We start from the raw sequence: 23,781 nt of genomic DNA, 5'->3' as shown, positions 1-23,781 counted from the left end.
TCTCACGTGACGGCAGCCCTGGTGGTGATTGGCCGGCGGGCGCAGCCGGTTTTCTCGGGCGGGAGGTGTCCGGGCGCCGCTATGGCGAGCGTGCACGAGAGCCTGTACTTCAACCCGATGATGACCAACGGCGTCGTGCACGCCAACGTGTTCGGCATCAAGGACTGGGTCACCCCCTACAAGATGGCGCTGCTGGTGCTCCTCAGCGAGCTGGGCCGCGCCGGCTCGCAGCTTGGCCTGCTGGAGCGGCGGCGGCTCAACCGGCTGCTGCTGCCATTGCTGCAGGTGGGGATCGGGCCCGAGGGGTGGGTAGGAGCTCTGACTTGTGCTCTGTCGCGACATGGCTCTCTCGTCGTCATCCCCAGGGGCCTGACATGCCGCTGTCGCGACTGCGCAAGGCCATCGAGGAGTGCTGCCCCAACCTGGCCGGCTCCGTGCACATCAGGTGGGCGGCGGGGCCCTCCCGGAGGGGAGGGGGGGGGTCAGGAAAAAACACTGAAAAACACTGACACATCTGTCTCGAGTCGGTTTGACTAACAAGTACAGAGCTTATTTTTATCACAACAGCGTGGTGCCCAGCTCTGGGGGTTCCCCATCGCAGTGCTGTCACTCTTCTGTGTCAGGTGACGCAGCCAGGACACACACACACACACACACACACACACACACACACACACACACACACACACTCGCTGTTGTCTGCCCTCATATGTATGGATAAATGCTCCCTTCTGTTCTCATCCAGGCAGGATGGGGCCCTGGGCAGCCTGAGCTTGGCAGGGGGGCAGCCAGGCCACAGCAGAGGAGGGAGCTGGGGGGGGCTTTAAGGTCCCCCCCAACCTCAGCCACTCTTTGATTCTGTGAACTAGCTCTCGCTTGTTTCTGTCTGTGTTTGCTCATCTATACCTGAAATAGAGAAGTATTGTTTGATGCATAATATTTAAACCCTAAAAGCATTGTTTGTTTCTCCTGTGTAGGTTAAAACTCATAGCAGAAGGAGAACTGAAAGATATGGAACAATTTTTTGACGACCTTTCAGATTCATTCAGTGGAACAGAGCCAGAAGTTCATAAAACAAGTGTCATAGGTAACTAGCTGTCATCTGTAAGGTGCTGTTGGTGGCATTTGCTCAAGATACTGCTTTGCTTTTCTTTTTATGGAGGAGTAAAGGATGCATAATACAATCTTTCTCTTTACTCAGATGTTTTATACTAACCAGTAATATTCTGTAGTGTGTGCCTGTTGCTCATATTGTGCTGTGATCTGATAATCTGTGAGTTTTGCCACAAAATTAGTTTGAGATTTATACTTGGCAGAACTGAGTTTTTTCAGTTGGCAGACTGAGATGAGACACTTAATAACATTTAAGCTTCTGGCTATTATAATGATTTCTGCTCTCCTCTCTGAAATAAAACCTTTACAGACTGATGTCATGGCATATGTTTTCCTTTGCAGGCCTATTTCTGCGCCACATGATCTTGGCATACAATAAGCTTTCTTTTAGTCAGGTCTACAAACTTTACACTGCACTTCAGCAGTACTTTTTAAATGATGAGAAAAAAAGTGGAATTGATGAGAACGATATGGAGCTGACGAATACAGAGGAACTGGATGGGAAAATGGAGAAAGAAGATCTTGATGCACCTCTCAGGTGATATATTAATACTGAAGTCTTAAATCAAATTAGCCTCAGTATTATCAGCATTAAAGTAAACTTTGGCACTGTCCGGCTTCTACTCAAGATTATACCCTGTTAAATGCCTTCCTGTTTGCAGAGCAGGGGGAGAATGGGACAGTTTTGTCACCTTTAGATTCAGATGTTCTATTCAGAGGTTCTGTCTTTGGGCTGATGAAATTGAAGGACCGTGAAGAGGTTGTGTCCGTTTGGGTTGTTTTTCTCGGAGTCTGATGCACGCCTGCAGAGCTGGGTGGCCTCTCCGTCTCCTTGGTGCCACCGTGTGGTGACGCGTGTAAGTGGCAGCAGTTCTGCTCTTGCAGAAGATGGCGGTACTCCATTCTCGTGCTCACCTAGGGAGCTGCAAACTGAAGTGCTGTTCCACAGCCCACTGCCAAACGATTTCTTCCCAGGTTTTGCTAGTGTGCGATGTGCTAAAGCTGTTGGAGGGATCACTTCATTTTCCAGCACAGGAAGTTTCTTCTTTGAGGAACAGCTAAGCTTAACATTTTTGGTTTCTCTTTTTGCCCCTCTCCAAATGAGCAAACGTGTTCATTGATATCAAATGTGAGAAGCAAGTACTGAGACATTTCACTTGCTTGAAAAGTGTTCCACTGTAAGAATAATCCTGAAAGTATTTTGTGTACTGAAAAAATGTACTTTTGAAATGCTATTGAAGTAAGCTTGTGTATATCTGAGCTCTGCTATAGCTGGAGTCATTTAATGTTTGTTTGGAGCCTAGCTTTATGCTATAGCTCTGATCTTTCCATTGTAAAACAGCTGTTTTCTGGAGTGATGTATGTGACCAAAGTGCCAGTTCATTTCTTTCTGAACATCTTCAGAAGAAGGGGAAAACAGCAAACCATTGGAATATGTCACCACAAATCTTATATCTGTTGCTTTTTAGTGTTTTTTTTGTCTATTTAGGATAACATTCAGAGTGGCCACGGTCTCAGTAGGCTGATGATTGCACCTGCACCACATGAAATCATTTGCTTTGCTAACTTTGATGTGGCAGATTCTATTCTGAATTAAATTTCCTCTTTTTAATTTCCTTTTATGCCTTTTAGTTTATTGTGTCTCATAAAAAAGTCATAAGGCAGAAGTGTGGAGTGTTTGATAAAATGTGTTTCCTTGTATTTTATTTCACTGCCCCTTTCTAACATGGATGCTTTTTAACAGGGAAGAAGAGATATCTTGCAGTGGGCCTCTTTCCCAGAAACAAGCAGAGTATTTTCTTTCTCAGCAGGTGTGTTAATTCTGAACAATTTGAGTAAATGATCTGTGACATGATTTTCACCTTCAGTTTGTCCAGTGTCAAGCAGGATGTTTTCCTAGATCTGTAAAGATTGGTTGATTATACTGCATGCAGTTGCTCAGTATGAGCACTTGAGCTTAAATGTGTTTTCTGTCTGAGCATGGACATTGTACGATGATATTTGATCTGAGAAGGTCGCATCCATTCTGACTCTTGCTTCAACTTTGCTGTCTGCTACGTGGTTGTGGTGGTTACTTCAGCTGGTAAATATAAAAAGGAGCAGAAATACATGAGTATAATATACTGACAATAGTTTGCTAACAAAATCAGGTGCATATCATATGTAATGTGTATAAAGTTTAAAGTGACTTCTCAGTCCCATTAGGGTCTTTACTGTTAAGGACTGTTGAATCTGGCATGGATTAACTTTTGTTTAGTATCGTTTCCCAATCTATTTATTTCTTTTGTGAGGACGTTCATGTAATTCTAGCAAGCAATCTGTGGTACTAATTCCTGACAAAGAAAAATAGGATTCTTTCCTTCAAACAGTCCCTCAAATATGCTTTTATTTTACCCGAGCTCTCTGATCTCTGGAAACTGAATGGTATAATATAGCAAAGAATAAAACTGACACTTACGTTTCAGTGTCATAATCGAGATCTTCTGTAATCTTCTTTAATGCTCTCTTCAGGCAGATAACAGAATGACAACCATGTATCAAAGTGTCTTCATAAAGCTCAAGTTGGAGTTACTTAGCATTGCTTTCAATGTTGATTCTAGGCTTCTCTACTAAAGAACGATGAAACAAAGGCACTTACCCCGGTGTCTTTACAAAAGGAATTGAACAACTTGTTAAAATTTAACCCAGACTTTGCTGAAGCAGTAAGTATCTTTTTCTTCATCCAGAATGGTTGTAGAGGGATTTCTTCATATTTCTAGGATGGAATTGTTTGAGAGTGTTTTCTTCTCATAGTGAAACACACACACAGATGATAGAAACATGAGCAAGCTGCACGTAAATGTACAGTAATTCAGACTGAGACTCCTGAAGGTAAAGAAACCTTAATTAAGCTGAGTGCCTACCAACGTGTCTAGCTTTATGCAGAGAGCTGATCCTCTTAGTTTTGGTGGGACTGTGTCAGTTCATTCTTATTGAACTAAATCTAAAACTTTTCCTAAACAATTCCAGGCCTCATATTTCTGTAGCCTAACAATCACTGTTAGGTGAAATACCAGCTGATTTTGATGACTTATATTCACTTTACTTAGCCAAAGCTGATTTTTTTCTTCAAATTTCAGCACTATTTAAGCTACTTAAATAGCCTCAGAGTGCACGATGTCTTCAGTTCAACACACAGCCTCCTTCATTATTTTGACCGTTTAATTCTCACCGGAGCAGAAAGCAAAAGCAATGGGGATGAAGGATACGGTCGGAGCCTGAGATATGCTGCTCTGAACCTGGCTGCCCTGCACTGTCGGTTTGGCCATTAGTAAGTCCACGTGTTGTACTGCACTGCTGGAGTTTGTCTTACTGCATCCCATCACTGACTTTTCCAGTATGAAAATCTGTTTGAGCGGAGCAGGGAGTTGTAATCTGTTTGAGTGGAGAAAGGAGTTCTCCAATAGATATTTGCTGTATTTGGGTTGGAATTTTCTAGCAATCTTGATTCGTTTGGGTTTGTTTTTATTTTGACATTTATTTGGTTTCCATAATAACTGGGTCTCTTACAGCACTGTAAGAGCTGGTATTTGTCATTGTCCAATTGCAGCTGTTTCCTAGGGATTTAAGTTCTCAATTGCTATATTTCCATGATCTCAGAAAGGTCAGTGGACACAAGTGCCTGTTTCCAGCTATATTCTGAAGGTACTATTGTACTTTTCCTGTTATATGCAGCTGATGATCAGGAAAAGAAAGTTAACAGCTCTTTCTGTGTAGGCCAGTACTTAATCTTGCCCCTGTTCAAGCACTCAAGAACAGAATATGTTGCTTGAGTGCTAAATGGAAACCTGAGGCTTTCTCCTTCAGTCTTTTAAATCAGTTTTCTTCCGGGTGCAATATGCATAATTTAGATCAGTATTCTGTACTGTTGTAATGCTGTATTTTAAGCACTGTGGGAATGCTAATATATTCTTTTTTTTTGTTTGATGGTAGTCAGCAAGCTGAACTTGCACTTCAGGAAGCCATCCGGATTGCACAGGAGTCTAACGATCATGTTTGTTTGCAGCACTGCCTGGTAAGATAGCTGTGCTGAAGTGGAGGGTAGGTCACCTTTGTCTGTGTTATCTGAGCCTTTGCTCAGTGAACTGTTGCAGAACTACTCTTACAGTAACATCTCATCAGATGGATCAGTAATTTAAATATGACAGTCCCACAGTGGGGTGATGTTGTTTTTGGCAGATGGGTCATCCACAGCAACAAATGCTGGAGAGTACAGAGATGATGGGATGGTTTTGTTGTGATTCAGGGTTACTTTCAGGAGTTGTGGTCAAAGAGTTACACAGTACTAAGGTCAAAGTTTGTTCTTGTTTGTTTTAAAGAGACAGAGTATTTCATAAACTTTTTCCTTACTCTCTGCTGGGTTTTCAGAGTTGTTGGCCTTCTCAGCAAACAAGAAGGAGGAAGGAAAGAATTTGTTTACTCTGTATTTTCTTCTGTAATTAACATTAGCATTATCAGACTGGAGATGCTGCTTCCCACAGTTAACTTTATAATGGTGTTTCTGTGCATTACTCTGAAACCTCTTTCTTTCCTAGAGCTGGTTACACATCTCAGAGCAGAAAGTATTTGATAGCTGTGTTCTGCTGGAGCACTCAGTAAACAAATCCTTACACTTTGGTTTGCCAGTAAGTCCAGTTCATTTCTCTTTAACTGTGTTCTCAGACAAACACGTGTGTGGAGGAGGGTTTGGGATATATATATATATATTTGTCTAGTGAAAGTTATTATTACAAAATAGGTAACTGGATATAAAACAACCTGGTTTATGCTCCAAAAATCTATCTGCTTCTATTTACTTTGAATCTTCACATTAAGAAGCAGGAGTTCAGTTATTTATGGGAAGTGCATTATTGCAAGACTCACTGTTTTTCCTTCCAACCTGTCCTTTTTCAGGCAGGAGAACTTTGTGGCTGCTAATCCTTACCTGTGCACCATTTAGGGCTCAGGCACATCATGCAGTCTGCTGGTGCTTGAGGGAGGTTCTTAAGCCTCACTCTTCCCTGAAACTCAGTGCTGATGCCTCTGGCAGGGCTTTGAACATATCTGCTTATGTGGCTTTGTTCCAGCTGTGAAATCTCGTATGGCAGCTTCCCCATTAGATGGTGGTGTGCCCTCAGTTGGCTGCAATGTCTTTGCTGAGAGAACTGTTCTAAAAGGAACTGCACTCCTGATGTTGGGAGATGAGAGCAGGTGTGGCTGATTGGTGGGGAAGGGGAGGGAAGGCTCTGTTTTCACAGCTGCCTAATTGCTGGAGATATCCAGGTACAAGTCCAGTCATCCTCTCTAAGACTACTGTGTGGGGGAGTGGAAGTTACCTTTCATATCTGTCAGAATGGCATTTCTCTATGTGTGGGTGCATGTATTTAAAGAAATGCCTGAAGCAGTGTTCCTTTGTCTGTGCTGAATAACATCACATCTTTTTCTTTGTTTTTTTCTTAATATATGACTCTTGCTCTGGTGTACCATCTCGTCTTTCAGTGATGTTGGATTTTTTTTTTCCCCCTCTTCCCAGTACCTTGCTTCCCTGGGAATACAGTCCTTGGTTCAGCAAAGAGCTTTTGCAGGAAAGGCTGCCAACAAACTAATGGATGCCTTAAAAGATTCTGATCTGTTGCACTGGAAACACAGCTTGTCAGAGCTTATTGATATTAGTATAGCACAGAAGACTGCAATTTGGAGATTATATGGCCGCAGGTACTTTGTTTCTTTTAGACTCTTGGGTTAGAGCACTGTACTTGTTAGCTCATAATGCATTTTGAGTTATTTAGCTAGGTGTAACAAGTAACTGTGTGTCTACAGTGCACTACAATAAAGCAGTGAGACTGTGATTTGGTACAGGCTGGATGCAATTACTTCCATTCTCTTGTGTTCATTTAGAAGTCATTCTGGAGAAGAGAGAGAGTCTCCATTTAGTAATGTGCAGATAGTGCATTAAGTCATTCCTCTGTCTGTGTTTTCAGCATTATTGTACTTAGACCGTGTTCAGTTTTCAGTCTGCAGTACTTGATGTGCTTGCATAGCCTGGAGTTCCCAGGCAGCAGCTGCTTTACAAGTCTTCATTCTCTCCCAGACCCCTGGATTACCCAGAAAAATCATTCTATATACCACAGTCATAACATGAACTTTAAAGAATGATGTTTGTTGCTTGAAAGCTAAAAGATGTCTCTCTTGCTCAAGCACCATGGCACTTCAACAAGCCCAAACACTGCTGAGCATGAACAGCCTGGAGGCTGTGAATGTGGGCGTTCAGCAGAATAACACAGAGGCCTTTGCTGTAGTACTGTGTCACCTGGCTGAGCTACATGCAGAGCAGGTGAGTTTTATGGCTGGTTGCACAAAAAGCCATCTGGGTGTGGGTGGTACTGACAGTGTGAGACTCGAATTGTTGGGTTTTTTTTCCTGTCTTTAATGTCTGCACTGAGGGGCGAAGGAAATACCAGGCTTCTGCCTGGCAACTTCTTGCTATAAAGGTAGTGTTAAAATCAAGGGGAGTGGTGCTTGCTCTCTATGTTTATCAGTGCTGTTTCTGCATTACAGGGCCACTTTGCAGCTGCTTCTGAAATACTGAAACATCTAAAGGAGAGATTCCCTCCCAATAGTCAGCATGCACAGGTAGAATATATATAATTTAGCCCGAGTATTACATAACTGTTACACAATAGGATCTGAATTCCATTGCGTCTGAACTCATGGCTTTCCTCTGCATGCCTGAGGCCGTATGTTTTCTGATTTCATTTGGCTCATGACCCCACCAGAAGCCACGGGGCATAAACTGTCTACAAAAACATGAAAAAGATGTGTTGGTTGTTTTAATAGCCTCCTAAGAACGAGCTGCTTACATAGAGCTGTAACTGACAGAGGAACACACGTCTGCTTCATGAGCACACGTAGACGTTAAATGGTCTACACTGATTTGGAGCTTTGAAGTTCTATTTAATTAGTGGTAATTATTTTGATATATTGCACTCCAGAAATAACCTAGAGGCCATCTATTGTGCAACACTGGAAGACACATGAGCATATCAGTCTAAAACATGCTATTTACATTAAACTCTTCAAGATTCCATGAAACTGAGTGTGATCCTCCTTTCTTTGCTGCAGAACAAGTCTACTGTTCTAAAGCATTAGTAATGATTTTAAAGCTTTTTGACTTAAGGTGCAGTCAAATAGGTGAACTGCAGTATTGGAACATTACTCCAGACCTAAGCATTTCTGTTGAGGACTGTAATTTAGTAAAGACAGTAATTGGACAGTTGGGTCAGTTATGTCTAGACACAAATGGCCCTGGGGGAAAATAAAAATGAAGTTCTGACTTGTGGTTAGAAAATGAGCAGGTACAACTTCTAAAACTTGTTCCTGGATGTTCTTTGTTTAGCTTTGGATGCTGTTTGATCAAAAAATACAGTTTGAAAGAGCCATGAATGATGGCAGATACCATATAGCAGATTCTCTTGTAGCAGGAATTACAGCACTTAATAGCATTGAAGGAGTGTACAGGTAAGTAACTGAACACGTGCTTGCAGGTGCATCCTGTGAAGATAATGAAAAACAAAGCAAAACTATTGCTGGCAGTCATTTGTGTTAATGTTTTCCCCTTCCAGAGTTAATTATTATCACGTTGTCCGATCTGCAGTGCTTATTCCTTAATGTATGTCCTGCAATCATCATTTTTAGTTGCTATTCTGGACATTTTAAAAACAGAAGTAGCACCAGTGAAATTCCTGTTGTTCTAGAGCTGTAGATCTGGTCTGAGAACACAAAATACTTTTTCAAAATCTGCCATGGTAACTGTGCTCAAACCTTAGCACAGTGCAGAGCTTTATATAAGGTAGATCTAAGGGATGTAGGGCCAGCTCTCAGTTCTGCTACAGTATGAGCTTGAGTTATGTCTTCATCTGTGTCCTAGTTTACACATCTACAAAGTGGGACGATACCATTTTTTCCTTTCACCTTAATTTGTTCTTGTTTCTAAATGAAAATGTTAGAAATAGATAAGGGGCAAAGCTTGCTGATTGCCAAGCATAAAGAAAATTTGCTGTTGAAAGCAATTGTTTTTAACTGAGGCAAAGCACCTAAAACACAGCCAATGGCAGTATGCTGGCAGGTCAGTGTTCAAGCTGTGGGACCTGATGCTTGTCCTTCTGGAATTGGACTGTCTGTCATTTCCCTGATCTTTAAATATACCACACAGTGTGTGGGGTTTGGGGTGTTTTTTCACATCTCCCACAGCTCTGTGTTTGTTTCTTATTTCCCTGTTCTCATTCTTTGTCCTTGTTGGCTTATGCTTTAAGTAAGCCTTATGCTTATGCTTTTAGCTGCCTTACCTCAGATCTGGTTTTCTTCCACAAATAATGACTTGTGCTTTCCAGTTTGCATGCCCTCCCAATTCTGCTCCCTATTTGGCCTTGGTTTTTGGCAATCTCTGTTTTCTGTCTAAAGCTTTTTCATGAGTGTGATCCTTTCTACCTGTGAGTTATCCAGCAAGCAGAGGTTCTTGGTTTTTGCTCTGCTTGTGTGCACTTACTTTACTGTATTCTCAAGAGCAGAATTATAAGATATCAGTGATGTTTTCTTTCTACCACGGCAGAAAAGCCATTGTATTGAAAGCCCAAAATCAGATGTTAGAAGCACACAAGCTTTTGCAGAAATTGTTGATCCACTGCCAGGAAATCAAGAACATCGAGATAGTGATCAGGTAAGGACGCTTCATTTTCAGAGTATTAAAGCCACTTTGCAGTGATTAGAATCTGCCATTTCAATTTGTCTGTGTACAAGCTTCACTAGTCCTCAGATTACTTAAAATTATTTGGGGATTACAAAGTAATTTCATATGTTAAATGTGTTGCAGAGGAATCCTCAAACTGTTACGGAGTTGAAACCTAGTAACCTTATATAAACTAGAAGGTAGTAAATTTCAAGTTTCATGAAAATGTATGGAAAAAGGAAATAATGCAAGCAAAATAAATAGAAAATAGAAACACGTATGTGATTGTACCTTTATGCTAACCTACAGAGTAGTTACTGTTATTTCCTTTTTTGTCAGGAGATGACATCTCTTAAGAGCACAACTTAAGTTTACTGTATATGCAGAAATGTAATTCATAATCAGATCAATATTGTTGTGGATTGAGTAATTCTTTGGGAAACAAGTGGGCATCCTTCATCAAAAGAGAGCAGTTTTTACTTCTGTCCTTCTCTTCTGGTTAGCGTGCTGCTGTCAGTAGCAGAGCTGTACTGGAGGTCTTCGTGTCATACCATTGCTTTGCCTGTCCTGCTTCAGGCTCTTGCCTTCTCTCGAGAATATAGTCTACAATATTTGGCTTCAGAGACCGTGCTGAACTTGGCTTTCTCCCAGGTATGTTTGATCTGTGTCTCCACAGGTTCATAGGGCATTTTTTGATGAGGATCTGGATTCTGTTTTTACTCCTGGGAGATTTAAGAACATAACCTTGTTGGAATTAAACTACTGATTCTGATGAAGTATATCCTAAAAGTAAAATCTTATGAGGAAGCTGAAAGTTGAGTCTCATGTTCGTCAGTAAGATGGGTAGCTATTTTATGTAATTAAGCAGGCAAGCATAAATTGGCCCTGCCTTCATCTCTCCAGTTATTTTTGTGCTGTTTGTTTGGCTTTCTAGTAGCACAGTTTGGCATGTGGCTGAATTATAAATAATGCTTGTCATGGAGTTGGGTTATGTTGCTTTTTTCTGAGCTGGCAGGGACCCAGTGTCGGCACTGACTGGAGTAGAGAAGCCATGCCTAATCATTTCAGAGAGCAGCTCGTGTCTCCAGATGAGTTTTGTTTTACAAGACGATCGTGGGGTAAAAAATAACATCCTTGTCTGTAGAATTATTGTATTAGAAACGGGTGTGGTGTATGGGTTACAGTTCTTCTGAGAAGAAGCTGCTCTCACCAGTGGATTCCAGTATTAGAACAACCAAGTGTTTCTCTTTCAGCTGATCCTTGGTGTTCCTGAACAAGTCCTGAATATTTTGCACATGGCAATAGAACCTGGCTTGGCCCATGGAGCTGTATTAGACAAAGGTTGTGCCATGTTCTTGGTGGCCAAGTGTCAGGTGGCTTCTACAGCTTCCTACACTCAGCAAAAGAAGGCTGAAGGTAATGTCAGGGGTAACTCTCCCCTCTGAAACTGAGCTCCCTTGAGAAGTGCTCTCCAGTGGGTATATTGGAGTCCTGCTGCACAATCACTGCTAATAAAGTTTAAACAACATAATGGAGTGTGTTAGCTAGTGATCAGTTAGGAGGATTAATTTGGAAGTTATTGTTCAATAGATGTGGTGTTCATAATGGAATGTTGTTTATCTGCACACTTCAACACCCATATTTTGCAGCAAAGGTTGAATAACAGAAGCTAGCTGAAAGATGATGTTGCTAAGACACAGATTGTTTTGAAAAGCGGAGGAGTTCATAATTGGGCTCTTCAGCATTGAGCTGTATTACTTGGGGTTGTTGTGATAGAGTTTCGTATGTGACTGTCCCCTTTTCTCACAGCTCTGGAATCTGCTATCCTCAATCTGAATGAAGCTAAGACTTACCTTGCCAAGGTGGACTGCAAAGAGCAGCTCAGAGATGTCCTTTACTTCCAAGCCCGGCTGTTCCACGCCCTGGGCAAGACCCAGGAAAGGAACAAATGTGCCATGTTGTTCCGTCAGTTGCACCAGGAGCTGCCTGCTCATGGTGTCCCCTTAATAAATGCATTCAAGTGAAGCGGTCAAAGATGAGACTTCTTTATTTTCCTGTTTTTTTACAACTGTCTTTTTGCTATATTCAGTCCTCTGTGTTTCAGAATACCTGCCAATAAATCATGGTCTTCTGTGGAACAAGCTTGCATTTTGTTCACAGTGACGTAGGGCAAAGTATAGGTTTCCACTTATTTCACTTCTGGTCTGTGCTTGAAATTAAGAATAAGAATTGATGGAAGAACATAAAGAAACCTGACTGCAACACAAACACAGTGAGGGGAGCAGCACAGTCACAATGAAATAATGCCTGTTCTCAGCAGTGGCATGTGCAGAAGCATTGCTGGCTGTGTGAACTCGGGTACAAAAAGCAGTGGAAAACGTAGGCGAGGCTTTTGTGCTCACTTTCTGTGGTATAAAATGCAGAGTCTCACTGGAAAGGTTTCCTTGGTTTAACCTGTCCACGGGCACTGCTTACTTTCTAGAAGCAGATGGTGCTGGCAGAAGGGAAGAGCAGGATTCGGTTGGGAATGTCTGATGGTGCAAAGTCCCAGCACTGCTGTGTTGGACGTGTGCTCGTGCAAAGAGGGGCTGAGAAAAGTGAGGTGTGCCAAACAGGAGCCCTAGCTCAGCGTTTGTTTTGCTCATAGGCACTGGGTATAATTTATCTGAGCTGAACAAGTGAGGACCACAGCTAACCTCATGAGAAACGGCTGGCAGCCTCAGCGTGCTCGCCCCCTTCAAAGCTGCACATCAATCAGTGTGAGCACCGTCCTGCCAGGAGGTGCTGGCTGAGCTGGTAGCCGTGAGGAAGCGGTTTCAGAGCCGAACCTGACTGCTGGAGCTCTCCACGTGGATGAGCACAGGCGGCCCAGCTCGCCTCCATCGCTGCTGTGGGGTGGCTGGTGCCTGAATCGGTGCTTCTGCTCCTGGGAGTGAGAAGTCAGCTGAGTTCCCGGGTGGGAATGCTGCTTCTGGTGGCTCCCAGCACTCAGTGCTTAAGAGATGGATCCCTCAAGGTGGGACAGGAGGCCTGAAGCTGCACCGGGGGAGGTTCAGGATGGATGTTGGGAACAATTCCTTCTCCCCAGGAGCGGTGAGAGCTGGCGTGAGCTACCCAGGGAGGAGGCAGTGGGGTCACTGTCCCTGGAAATGGTCAAGAACCGTGGGGACGTGGCACTGATGCACGTGGTGATGGGTTGGGGTTGGGCTGGGTGCTCTTAGGGTGCTTTTGCTGGCTGCTTCCGAGCTCTGCAGCACCTACTGCTCAACAGCACGTGCCAGCACCGTCGAGCTGGGCTGCAGTGGGGCAGCGTGGGGTGCAGCCGTGGGTCCATCGGGTGCCGTAGGAGGAGAGCGTTTGGCCGCGAGGATCGCGCAGGTGAGCTCAGCCCCCAAATATCTGCGGGAACACAGCGAGGCGACTATTTACGGCCCGCCACGCCGTGCGGGTAGGAGAGCTCGGGGACGAATAAAACAATAACAACAAAAATCGGAGGGTTTAATCCTTCAATCGAGTCTCGCGGCGGTGGCAGAGGGGGCGGGAAGGATGCGGCCGCCGAAGGGGAAACCTCCCCTTCCCCGGGGCGGAGCGGGGCCTCCCTCCATCGCTCCCTCCTCCTCTCTCCCTCCTTTCTCCCTTCTTTTCTCTCTCTGCCGCCACCGGAGCGGAACCGAAAGCGAAGGCGGCCCCGCGGCGGCCGAGGCCGCGCCCTTTCCCTCCGGCGGAGCGGTGCGGAGCGGTGCGGGGCGGTGCGGGGCGGTGGGAGCGGGGCGGGCCCGGCCGTGCGGGGACGCGGCTGCGGAGACAAAGCCGAACCCGGGAGGGGCCCCGCGTTGCTCCGGGTGGGGATGCCGTGCTGCCAGACGTCGCCGCTTCTCCTCGTGCTTGCCCCGCCGCCGACCTGCGGGATGCGGGGGGAGGTGCGGTGGGCGTGGGGCGGCCGTGGGCAGCGGGAGCCGCCTGCGTGTCTCCGCGGCGGTTCCGATCGGGGTGTGGGAGCCCTGTGCGTGGCTTTGAGCTTGCGTGGAGTTGGGGCATCTGTTCGCCTTTGAGCGGTTGGGTTTGGGGAAAGGCAGCGTGCGGAACCCGTTAACGGGCTGTGATGGAGCAGCGCCGTGCCGGCTGTTATCGGATCGGGGTGGTAATTGGGAGGAGGCTTTGCTTTCAGCTCAGCCCTAATGGCCTTTAAGTGGTGTTGGCAGCGCGCAGTGCCCATCTCCCGGAGCTGCTGCGTGCAGAGAGCCCGGAGCTGGGCGAGCTGCTGCTGCTCCCCGCTCATCCCAGGCCCGGTAAGCAACGCTAACTGGTAGTGTTGGGGTTAAAGATGGTTTTTTGGTTGCCGATGGAGGACCAAAAAGGCACTACAGTCTTCCTGCCGGCGCTGGTGGCTTTTCCCAGCTCTGTGGTGGATGAGCTGTGCCACACAGTGGGTCCAGGGCGACAGAAAGCATTGCTGCTCGGGCCCAGGGACCCGGCGTGGATGGACTTCTTCCCAGTGCCTCTTTATTTCGGGTGCCCTCTGACTCCTGGAGAAGCCGGTGAGAGATTTTTTTCCATTAAAAGTCAGGCAGGGATGCATATGGGCTTTGTATACTACAGTGACTAATGTTTCTGGCAAGGGCTGATCTTGCCCCGTAGGAAGGGAAACTGTGATGGGTGCCCTGTTGCTGCGATGACCCCACACTTGGCACTGCCACTTCCACTGCTGGCAGTGACCGTGGAACGGTGACCAGACTCTGCCCAGAGGGAGCTGGAACCACGCTGGGCACTGACATTCATTCTGAGCAGCCTTTTGGGCAGCGTGAGAGCTGATCCCCACGATGGGATGCGTGGAGGTGGTGATGCTGTTGCTGGTTGGGGGAAAACGTGGCTGCGAGGGGCTCGGGGCATCCCTTGTCCCAAAGCTTCAGGGTCTGTGGGGTCCCTGCAGGGTCTCAGGGCTGTGTTGATGGCTTCACCATCGCTGAGACCCATTTTGCTCCCATTCATCTGCGCTGAGCCACGTGGCCATGGAGCAAGAGATGCTGCCAGGGCTTCACAGACCTCTCCTGCTTTAATATCCCTCTCCTTGCTGAATTAGATGCGAGACTGATTGCTTCAATAATCCTGCCACAGCCGCGATGGGTTATACATGGATTGCAGCCAAAAGCCGGGCCGATAAATCATTCCTATACACCAGGCTGCTATGTTTCCTGAGGATTTTGTGGGCATGTGCTTTTTGCCTTTACATAAGGATCTGTTGGATTTCACACCAGAACGTGCTACTTTTCCCCGTGCAATGAGCTGGGTGGGCGGGTAAAGCCCCCAGGCTGTGTTTCTTCTCTTTTGGATTTATTCTTCCACACTGCAGCTATTTTTCCTCTGGCCAGTTATATGGTTGCCTTCCTCCTCCTCAGCATCCCCAAATACTTATTAAGGCCAGTTGTGCTATCGTTAGAGGTTATCCCCCCTCCCCCGTGGCTGCCTTCAGGGGGTGGATCTCGCTTTTGGGTTTTGCCTGGGAGTGGTGTCCCAGCACTCTCTGAACAGCCAGGTTCTGCAGCCACCCCTTTTGCATGCACACAAAGGGGAAAAAAAACCCTCTGATACTCCACCTAGCAGTTGTGAGGATGGTGTTGGGGTGACTTGTAACCTGTTTACAGAGCCTCGGCAAGCCTTCTTGAATTAATTAATCCTGATGTGTTGATCCTTGTCAAGCTAATTAATGCCTGTGGACTGGGGCGCGCTCAGTCCCAAGCGTTATTTCATAACTCAATTTTGCCATAGCTCAAATGGGATCCTCTCTGGGATGGGATGGGGATTGCCATTGGGGTGGATGGGAGGGATGGCAGGGGACAGCCACCAGTGGTGCTCCAGGGCAGGAGTGGGCCCCCAGCAAGGCCTTTTTCAGTGCATTTTCCCTGGGTGACCACTGCACGTGGGGAGGGTCCAGGGCACAGCGTTTGGGATCCGTCATTGCTCCAACTATTTATACACACAGCCTGGCGGGTTTCCCAGCGTGAATGGATCCGGATCCAGCTGTGCTGGTTTGGGGCAAAATGGGAGCGGGTACCTAATAATTGTAAAGCATTTTGGAGAGTGCATTAAAACACCCTGGCGTGATCAGAATGGTTTCATGCATCCCAGCGTTGGGATTTGCCCTAGCAGCACGGGGGGAGTTTGCAGCCGTGGTTCTGCTGGGTCCTGGCTTTCTTGAATAGCAAAGTCCCAGCCAGGAATGGATTTAATGGCGTTTCTGAAATAGTTTGTCCTTGTTGCTGCTCGCTGGCTTATTTATAGCTGTCACATCACCCGTGCTTCCCTTAAGCAGCGAGCGGCACCGCGCCGGAACGGCTGCGCTCTCGCTTTAGTGCAGGGTGTGAAAACTCAAGTTTATAGACTTGCACTGGGAATGGCAATTAGGCCATCAGGAAGCCTTTGGGGGGGGCTGCTTGAGTATTTGTACTTGTCCTATAATTGTTCCCAAGCACGGGAACTTCAGCAGAGGCAAATGGAGCTAAATTTAACCACTGCCTCGTGTGGTGCGGAGCGCCCAGCGACGCTGGGTCCTCAGTGCTGCCCCAGGGCTGGTTTGGATGGTTCTTATTGGGCTGCCCCTGTGGTGATGCCTCAATCCAGAAGTTAAAAATAACACAGGAGAGAAGTCTGATGGCTTTGCTGTGTGGCATGGGCAGCCCTGCTGGAGCCCTGCTCCTGGGTCAGGGTCGTGATGCTCGCAGTGCTGCTGCCATCCACCAGCATGTTTGGCTCACAACCAATTTGTTTTCCTTTTAAAATATATGTATTTGCTGCTAATACCATCGTTTTCTTGTTTTTTTCCAGGGTGCTGGCATCCCATTTTTGCAAAGGAGGCCGTGGGGAGCTCAGGGTGAGCAGGAGAAACCCCTGTGGCTGCTGTGCTGTGGGTGGAGGTGGTGAGCCCGGGGGCAGATCCCACACCTCGTGCTTGGTAAGGACTGCACACCGTGTAAAACACATCTGCAGCCCCAGCTGTGGGTTCCCTCTAGGGGAGGTGACGGGGATGCTGAGTTCAGGGCTGAGCAGCGTGACAGCAGTGCTGGTGAGGGAGGAGAGCCCTACTCAGTGCCGCCCAGTTTCCCTCCGCCCTTACCTAATATTTAATGTTACCTGAAGCTGTTTCTTAGGTGCAAAAGCACTTCAGGGGCTTGCTTCATGTGGGATCCCCCTGCCGCTGTGCTTGCAGGTGTCTGTACCCAACAGAGCACCACCACCGGCCGGGATGAGGCCGGCAGCCTCGCCATGCCATCCTGCATCCCCGGCAGCTCGCCCGCGGCCCCTCGGCCCCCACACCACCACAGAGGGCCCGGACTGCCGCTGAGTGCCACCCTCCCCACCATGGAGTCCCTCATCGTGGTGACCGAGTGCGAGGCAACAGCGAGCGAGGAGGAGATGAGCGTGGCTGCCGTGGAAGAAAGCCCGGAGCCCAGGGCAAAGCTGAACCTCTCCGGGCGAAAGCTGTCCCTGCAGGAGCGCTCCCATTCGGTGCGCTCCCCTGGGAGCGGCGACAGCGAGCGCTTCATCTACCCATCCCTCCCCTACTCGCCAGTGACATCCCCACACTCGTCCCCACGTCTGCCACGGCGGCCCACGGTGGAGTCCAACCGTGTCTCCATCACAGGGCTGCAGGTGAGGCCCTCCTCTCGTCTCCCTTTCTCGCTTGGTGTTCTGGGATGGAGCCCCATGGATGGTGGCAGGGTGGTAGATCCTGGTCCATCCCCAGCCATGGGGTTGGCCCCACAACAGTGGGCAGTGCACCTCCCTGGGTTCATGCAGCAGTGGGAGTGCATTTTCTGTACTTCCCAAATGCTGACAGCTCTTGCAGATGTGCTTTGTGAGAGAGGAGCAGCCAGAAGTCACAGCCCATCCGTGCTTCGTGCAAGAGTTGGAGATTTTTTTCTTTTTGGTTTTCCCCTTAAAAAGGGAGAGATCTCAATAAAGCTCCAACAGAAAAATTGCACTGCCCTCCACAGCCTTCTCAGCACCACCAGAACTCGGGCGCTGAACATCTGTGGGATGAAATAAAAACATTTGGTTCTGGGTGAGCCTTCAGCCCCCAGGTGCCAGTTGCCACTGCTGCCCTTGGTGCTCTCGTTTCGCATGAGCAGACAGTGCTGCCTGCCCGGTGCTTAACGCCAGTAATTAGCTGTCTATAAACAAGGCTTCATGTGGCCACGTGTCATTTATTGCTAACAAACCTGAGTTTTTCAGCTCTGGCCCGAGGCCTGAGCTGCTGGCAGACTCGCCCTCTCTCCTACAGGACTGCGTCCAGCTCAACCAGTACAAGCTGAAGGATGAGATTGGGAAGGTGAATATTCTGTGGCTTTGGGGTTGGAGTGGGAATTTGGGGTGTGAATGTGCTGGGTTTGCTGTTGGTTTTAATCGCTTGTGAGGTCAGCCCTTCATCGTGGCATCTCCATTGGATCCTCAGCGTGATGCCCGTTGATTTAGTTTTTAAATTAGCATTATTTTTCCCCTTTCCAACAAAATAGGGCATCTGAGCCTTTTCCCTGCCAGTCCGAGGGCACTGTGCTCCCCATTGACCCTTTGTATTGCTTGGGGTTTGCAGAGGAGCCTGGCTTGGTGCTGGAATGTTTTTTGGTTGACTCACCTGTGTGTCCCTCTCTAGGGCTCTTATGGGGTGGTGAAGTTGGCCTACAACGAGGATGACAACACCTACTATGTGAGTAGTGCTGCTGCTCAGAGCATGTGAGGAATGGGATGGGGACAGGGATGGGTCTGCCTATGGCTCCCAGAGTGTTTTTTTTTTTTTTCCAAATGCCACCCATTTCCTTCCTGTGCAGGCAATGAAGGTTCTCTCCAAGAAGAAGCTGATGAGGCAGGCGGGCTTCCCCCGTAAGTGGCACCCAGTGGTGTGACAGCTCTGGGAGAGCTGGCACCTTGGGGACAGAAGGGGCTCGGTGCGATGCCCACCCTATTTCTGCTTCCCTGCAGGCCGCCCCCCACCCCGTGGGGCCAAAGGTGCCTCAGAGGGCTGCCTGCAGCCCCGGGGCCCCATCGAGCAGGTTTACCAGGAGATTGCCATCCTGAAGAAGCTGGACCACCCCAACGTGGTGAAGCTCGTGGAGGTGAGCAGGGAGGGGCAGACTTGTTGATGTTTTCCCTACAATAGAAGGTCTTTTTTTCCTTCCTTTCACAAACAGTATTTTGTTTTTTTTCCTTTTCTGCTCGGAAAGAGAAAAGCAGAAATATTTTACTTCCCTTGAGGATACAGATCAATTCTGGGCAGGAAATGGTGTTTCTGTGAGTTCTGCAGCCATGCTGCCCACCACCCACTGACAGCCTGAGGAGGTCCAGAGGAAGCAAAAATCAGGAATTAAGGATGTGCAGGCTGGAATTCATTTGCCTCATGAGTCAGATGAAGCTTTATTTCCAACGACATCTTTCCTCTTATTTATCCCCCACCTTGTGGGTAGGAGCTCTGAGATTAGCAGAGCAAGCCCACGTGTTTTTAAATTAAAATGTCTTGAGTAGGACCTGAGGGCGGGTGGGCACTCACAACCTGCTAGCACCTCCCTCCTTTAACTCCCCAAGCCCCCAGGGGTGCAAAAGTGGGCTGCATGATGGAAAAATCAACAAATCACAGCATTTATCTCAGGGGACAGCTTCTTGCATTGTTCCCTTTCTTTTCTGCATCTTTTGGCAGGTGCTGGATGACCCCAGTGAGGATCACCTGTACATGGGTAAGTCCCCACAGGTGCTGTTGGGGGGGTTCTGACTGCATTTTGGGGCAGCAGCATATGGGGCTGGGTCTCCACAGGCTTATTTTAATGTATTATCTTCATAAATTCATCATTAAAATAATTGCTTTTGTGCTGGGGTCATGCTTGCAGGAGCTCACGCCTGTACGTAGTCAGTAATCACCATTCCTTTTCTGTTTCAGTGTTCGAACTGGTGAAGCAAGGGTGAGTTTCCCCACTGTGGACCTGGTGCTGTGTTTTCCTCTGCTCAGCCTCGTGTTGCAGCAGTGCCTGCCAGGATCCAACTCCATCCTCTTGCCTTTGCAGCCCCGTAATGGAAATCCCTACCCTGAAACCTCTCAGCGAAGACCAGGCTCGGTTCTACTTCCAGGATCTGATCAAGGGCATTGAATACTGTGAGTGTGCAAGCAGCACGGTGGGACTTCTGATTTTTATCATTTCTAATCCCTGTGAAATTGGCTCCTGCTTTCCTTTGCTGCATCCCTTGTTTCCCCTTGGATCGCAGTGCACTACCAGAAGATAATCCACCGGGACATCAAACCTTCCAACCTCCTTGTGGGGGAGGACGGGCACGTTAAAATTGCTGACTTTGGTGTCAGCAATGAGTTCAAGGGAGCTGATGCCCTCCTGACCAACACAGTGGGCACCCCTGCCTTCATGGCCCCAGAGACGCTCTCAGAAACCAGGAAAATCTTCTCTGGAAAGGTATTTAACAGCAATTTGGTATTGTTTTTGTAATGACCTTCTTTATACGTGCAGGACTAAAGGTGCTTTTCTCTCTCTGCAGGCTTTGGATGTCTGGGCCATGGGAATCACGCTGTACTGCTTTGTGTTTGGGCAGGTAATGTTATTCTTCAGCATTATTTGTGCCTGCGTCCAGCCTGGCTGGATTTTGGGGACAGGAGCTGCTCTAGTAATTTGATCATTTTTAGGCAAATGTTGTATTAATTCCTTTTTTTTTAAAAAAAGACATTCATATAGTAAGAAACCTTCATGTACTTCCACAGAAGCTCCTGCTCAGAAGCTGTTGCTTTTCTCACTGCTCTTTTTCTCTGTGACAGTGTCCTTTCATGGATGAAAGGATCCTGAGTTTACACAATAAAATCAAGACCCAGACGTTGGAGTTCCCAGACCAGTAAGTCCTCAAAAACAAAAAGAAGTTAAAAAAAACCCACAACAACAACCCAGCAACCCAAACCCAAGCCCCATCCTCCAGCCCTTTTTTTAAAGCCCATTGAAGCTGGCAGCCCGGGCAGATCCAGCATCAAGCTCTCCTGGCCTTGTGCACCAGGGTTCACATTCCACATTGCCCAATATGGGAATATTTTGGTTCTTGGGGTAGTTTTGGGGGGAAAGACAGCAGCATGCCCAGGTCCTGTCTCACCTCTCTTCTTTCCCCTCCCAAGGCCAGAAGTCACGGATTTCCTGAAGGATCTGATTATGCGGATGCTGGATAAAAACCCTGAATCCAGGATTTCAGTCCCTGAAATCAAGGTACCGACCCGAAGCCCTGGTGGTGGCCATGGCTTCACTTCCACGGGGTTCCTTTCACTTGGCTTTTTCGGGCTCAGTTTGCTTGTGCCAGGCTAGGTCCTCCTGCATGCCCAGGGTCCCCGGGCAGGTGAGTCCCAGCTCTTCCCCCTGCTCCGGGACCCGCTCAGGTTTGGGACCATTGGTGCCTACAGCAGTGGCAGGCAGCGGAAATCCCCTGAGCCTAGTATTTCCTCTGCTACCAGGCAAGTACCTTGCAGCAGCCTTTGGCAGGAGATTTCTGGCCCTTCGCCCCTGCAGGAACCTGGAAGGGGCGAGAAGCTGAGGAAATGGAGACGAAGGTAGGGGGAAAGGATGGCGGGGTTTTGCTGAAGCGTTCCGTGCTCCTCCAGTGGCTGTCCAGGACGCCAGCTGTGCGGGCAAGGAGGAAAAGGGCTTTGTGCCTGGATTAATTCCAGCCTGAGACCAGCGGTCTGGAGAAAATCCCCTCTGTAAGATGAGAGTGGAAATAGTTCTGCCATAAAACCCACGGGGATGTTGCAGTGCTGTACATCACCGAGGTTATTGCGTCGCGTGCTTTCGGCTGCGCCACAGTGTCTCTCCCCTGCTCCCTGTGTTTTGGAAGGGTACAGGCACCGTAGCCTAGGCGAGGAGATGCGTTTGCCAGGCCTGTGTGGTTGGAGTTACAAAAAAGAGGCAATCGTCCCTGACAGGCTGTGTTATTCATTGAAGTTGCACCCCTGGGTCACCAAGAACGGAGCGGAGCTGCTGCCCACCGAGGACGAGAACTGCACGCTCGTCGAGGTGACGGAGGAGGAGGTGGAGAATTCAGTCAAGCACATCCCCAGCCTGGCCACCGTGGTGAGTGTGAGTGGAGCTGTAGCCTGTGGGCACACAGCCCTGGCTGCAGCAGATGAGTAGAGGCATCAGTGGGTTGCTGGTCTCTGCTGCATTGCTATCACTGTGATTGCTATCACTGTGTTTACTCAGAGTGAAATCCCTGGGGTGGGATCTGGCTCAGGATATGGGCAGAATGAGGAATGGGTGCAGGGGTTCCTGCTGCCCTGCTCTGCTGGCTGCAGTGTTTCCCTGAGACAGGTTTGCCCCTGCCTGCAGCTATTCTGATGAATTCCTCTGTTCTCTTTTTGAGCTCACGGACTTCATTCCGTCCAGCAGTGTGTGGTGATGAGTACCACAGCATAACCGCAGCGTGGAAAATTAAATCCTTTAGGGTTTTGAACCTAATGATTTCCTGCTAGCCCTTACGCTAAGGGAAACAGCGATGAGCATTTGCAGCTCCCTGGTGTGGTGTTATCTGCCTTTAGCCTCAGACATGTTCGTATGCAACTGCACTTTTCTCTGCACAAGTTTAAAAACCAGCCTTTGCCCAAAGCGATCGCAGCAGATGAGGGCTGGTTTGGTTTTTTTCCTCCATTTCTCCAGTTTGTGAGAGTTTGCAGAGAAGGGCTGCTCAACCCTGCCATTCCCCTTGGAAATCCAGGTGGATTCAGCCCATCTCGGGGCAAATCAGGGCAGCGCATTACTGGGAACCTTTTTAAACAAAGCACCGCCTCCGGCCCGATTTGAATTTTCCTATTTGCATTTGTTCTTCTTAATTCCCCTCCAGCGCCCCATCTCTGTGCACTCAACCACTCGTTCCGCTCGAGTGCCACGTGCACGTGGCTTTGGTTCTTGCATAAATGCCTTCCCCGTGGGACCCCGCTGGCACACGCATCTTGCACGTGTGAGAGCTCTCAGTGCTGAGCAGATAAATCAGCCAGAAAGGGAAGAGCAGCAATGAAAACGAAACCGGGGGTTCCCATGTGCTGAGAGAACGCAGCGTTGGTTCCTTCTTTCCCCTTTCCCTGTCCCTTTGCAGTGAATTCTCCTGCTGGGTAAATAGGGATTCGGATGCTGCTTTTGCTTTTGAATGAAAGCGGGGCAGTACCCCCCTGACCAACCCCAACCTGATCCTGCAGATCTTGGTTAAAACAATGATCCGGAAACGGTCCTTTGGGAACCCATTCGAGGGCAGCCGACGGGAGGAGCGTTCGCTGTCGGCCCCTGGAAACCTGCTGCCGTAAGTGTGGGCTGCCTGCAGCCAGCCCTGCCTGCTGGAGAGCACGCGGGCAGGAGCCGGGGCTTCAGGCTTTGAGTTTTCTTACACGCAGGGCCACAGCCAGGGTGTAACTCTCTCTGTCCTTTGTGGGATCTGGGGGGAGCTGGTTTTGGTGTGGTTGAGCATCCTGTCTTTCCTGTGGGCTGCAAGGTGTCTCCTGGTGCATCCAGATGGGAGATCTTGGTGGGGAACGGGTTCAGGTCCTGAAGCCCAGGGGTGGGGAACGTGCTGGGGTCACCTCCTGCTTTTTCCCCCCCTGAAAGCAGGAAGCAAGGCAGCGAGGATAACCTGAAATGCAACGACTTGCCCAATGTGGGAGAGGAGGAAGTCCTTTCATGACCGGCGGCTTCATGGTTCTGTTGAGCAACTTGGTCTGGGGCACTTCATCAAGTGTGCAGCTGAGGATGAGTGGCATTAGCAGAGCCCCCACCAACCCCAGCATGGCACGGCGCTATTTCAGTGTAACGCTGGATGTAGAGTTTGCATAGCAGCATGTTTAAGACATCCAAGTACCATACCCGACGTAAACATCGAACATCTCTGATTGCTTGGACTTCTCTTGGGGGGTGGGAGGG

General features: G+C 48.2%; 2 protein-coding genes across 7 annotated transcripts; both read left to right on the top strand.

Moving 5' to 3' along the window:
- The first annotated feature begins 63 nt into the window (after positions 1-63).
- On the top strand, positions 64-11,881 carry ANAPC5 (anaphase promoting complex subunit 5). The gene is made up of 17 exons (XM_065739191.1): positions 64-285; positions 366-445; positions 978-1,087; positions 1,456-1,651; positions 2,858-2,924; positions 3,714-3,815; positions 4,233-4,423; positions 5,086-5,167; positions 5,688-5,777; positions 6,665-6,846; positions 7,330-7,465; positions 7,690-7,764; positions 8,528-8,649; positions 9,740-9,847; positions 10,360-10,507; positions 11,110-11,272; positions 11,666-11,881. Exons 1-17 carry the CDS (start codon positions 82-84, stop codon positions 11,878-11,880), a joined length of 2,271 nt encoding a protein of 756 aa, XP_065595263.1. The 5' UTR covers positions 64-81; the 3' UTR covers position 11,881.
- Positions 11,882-13,505: 1,624 nt separating this feature from the next.
- On the top strand, positions 13,506-23,781 carry CAMKK2 (calcium/calmodulin dependent protein kinase kinase 2). Of its 6 annotated transcripts, none has more exons than XM_065739186.1 (18): positions 13,506-13,595; positions 16,679-16,805; positions 17,061-17,503; positions 18,135-18,182; positions 18,504-18,557; positions 18,679-18,730; positions 18,830-18,963; positions 19,542-19,578; positions 19,779-19,800; positions 19,903-19,991; positions 20,102-20,301; positions 20,384-20,437; positions 20,658-20,731; positions 21,003-21,090; positions 21,333-21,428; positions 21,820-21,948; positions 23,067-23,167; positions 23,473-23,781. In XM_065739186.1, exons 3-18 carry the CDS (start codon positions 17,117-17,119, stop codon positions 23,543-23,545), a joined length of 1,638 nt encoding a protein of 545 aa, XP_065595258.1. In that variant the 5' UTR covers positions 13,506-13,595; positions 16,679-16,805; positions 17,061-17,116; the 3' UTR covers positions 23,546-23,781. The 6 variants fall into 6 exon arrangements, with proteins under 6 accessions (XP_065595258.1, XP_065595257.1, XP_065595260.1 ...); XM_065739185.1 differs by having other exon boundaries at positions 23,470-23,781; XM_065739188.1 differs by lacking the exon at positions 21,333-21,428.

Source organism: Cyrtonyx montezumae, unplaced genomic scaffold (genome assembly GCF_038088225.1).
Source record: "Cyrtonyx montezumae isolate F1298 unplaced genomic scaffold, pur_monq_1.0 scaffold_23, whole genome shotgun sequence".
Classification (NCBI taxonomy): domain Eukaryota; kingdom Metazoa; phylum Chordata; class Aves; order Galliformes; family Odontophoridae; genus Cyrtonyx; species Cyrtonyx montezumae.
This window is presented reverse-complemented; position numbering and strand designations above follow the sequence as displayed.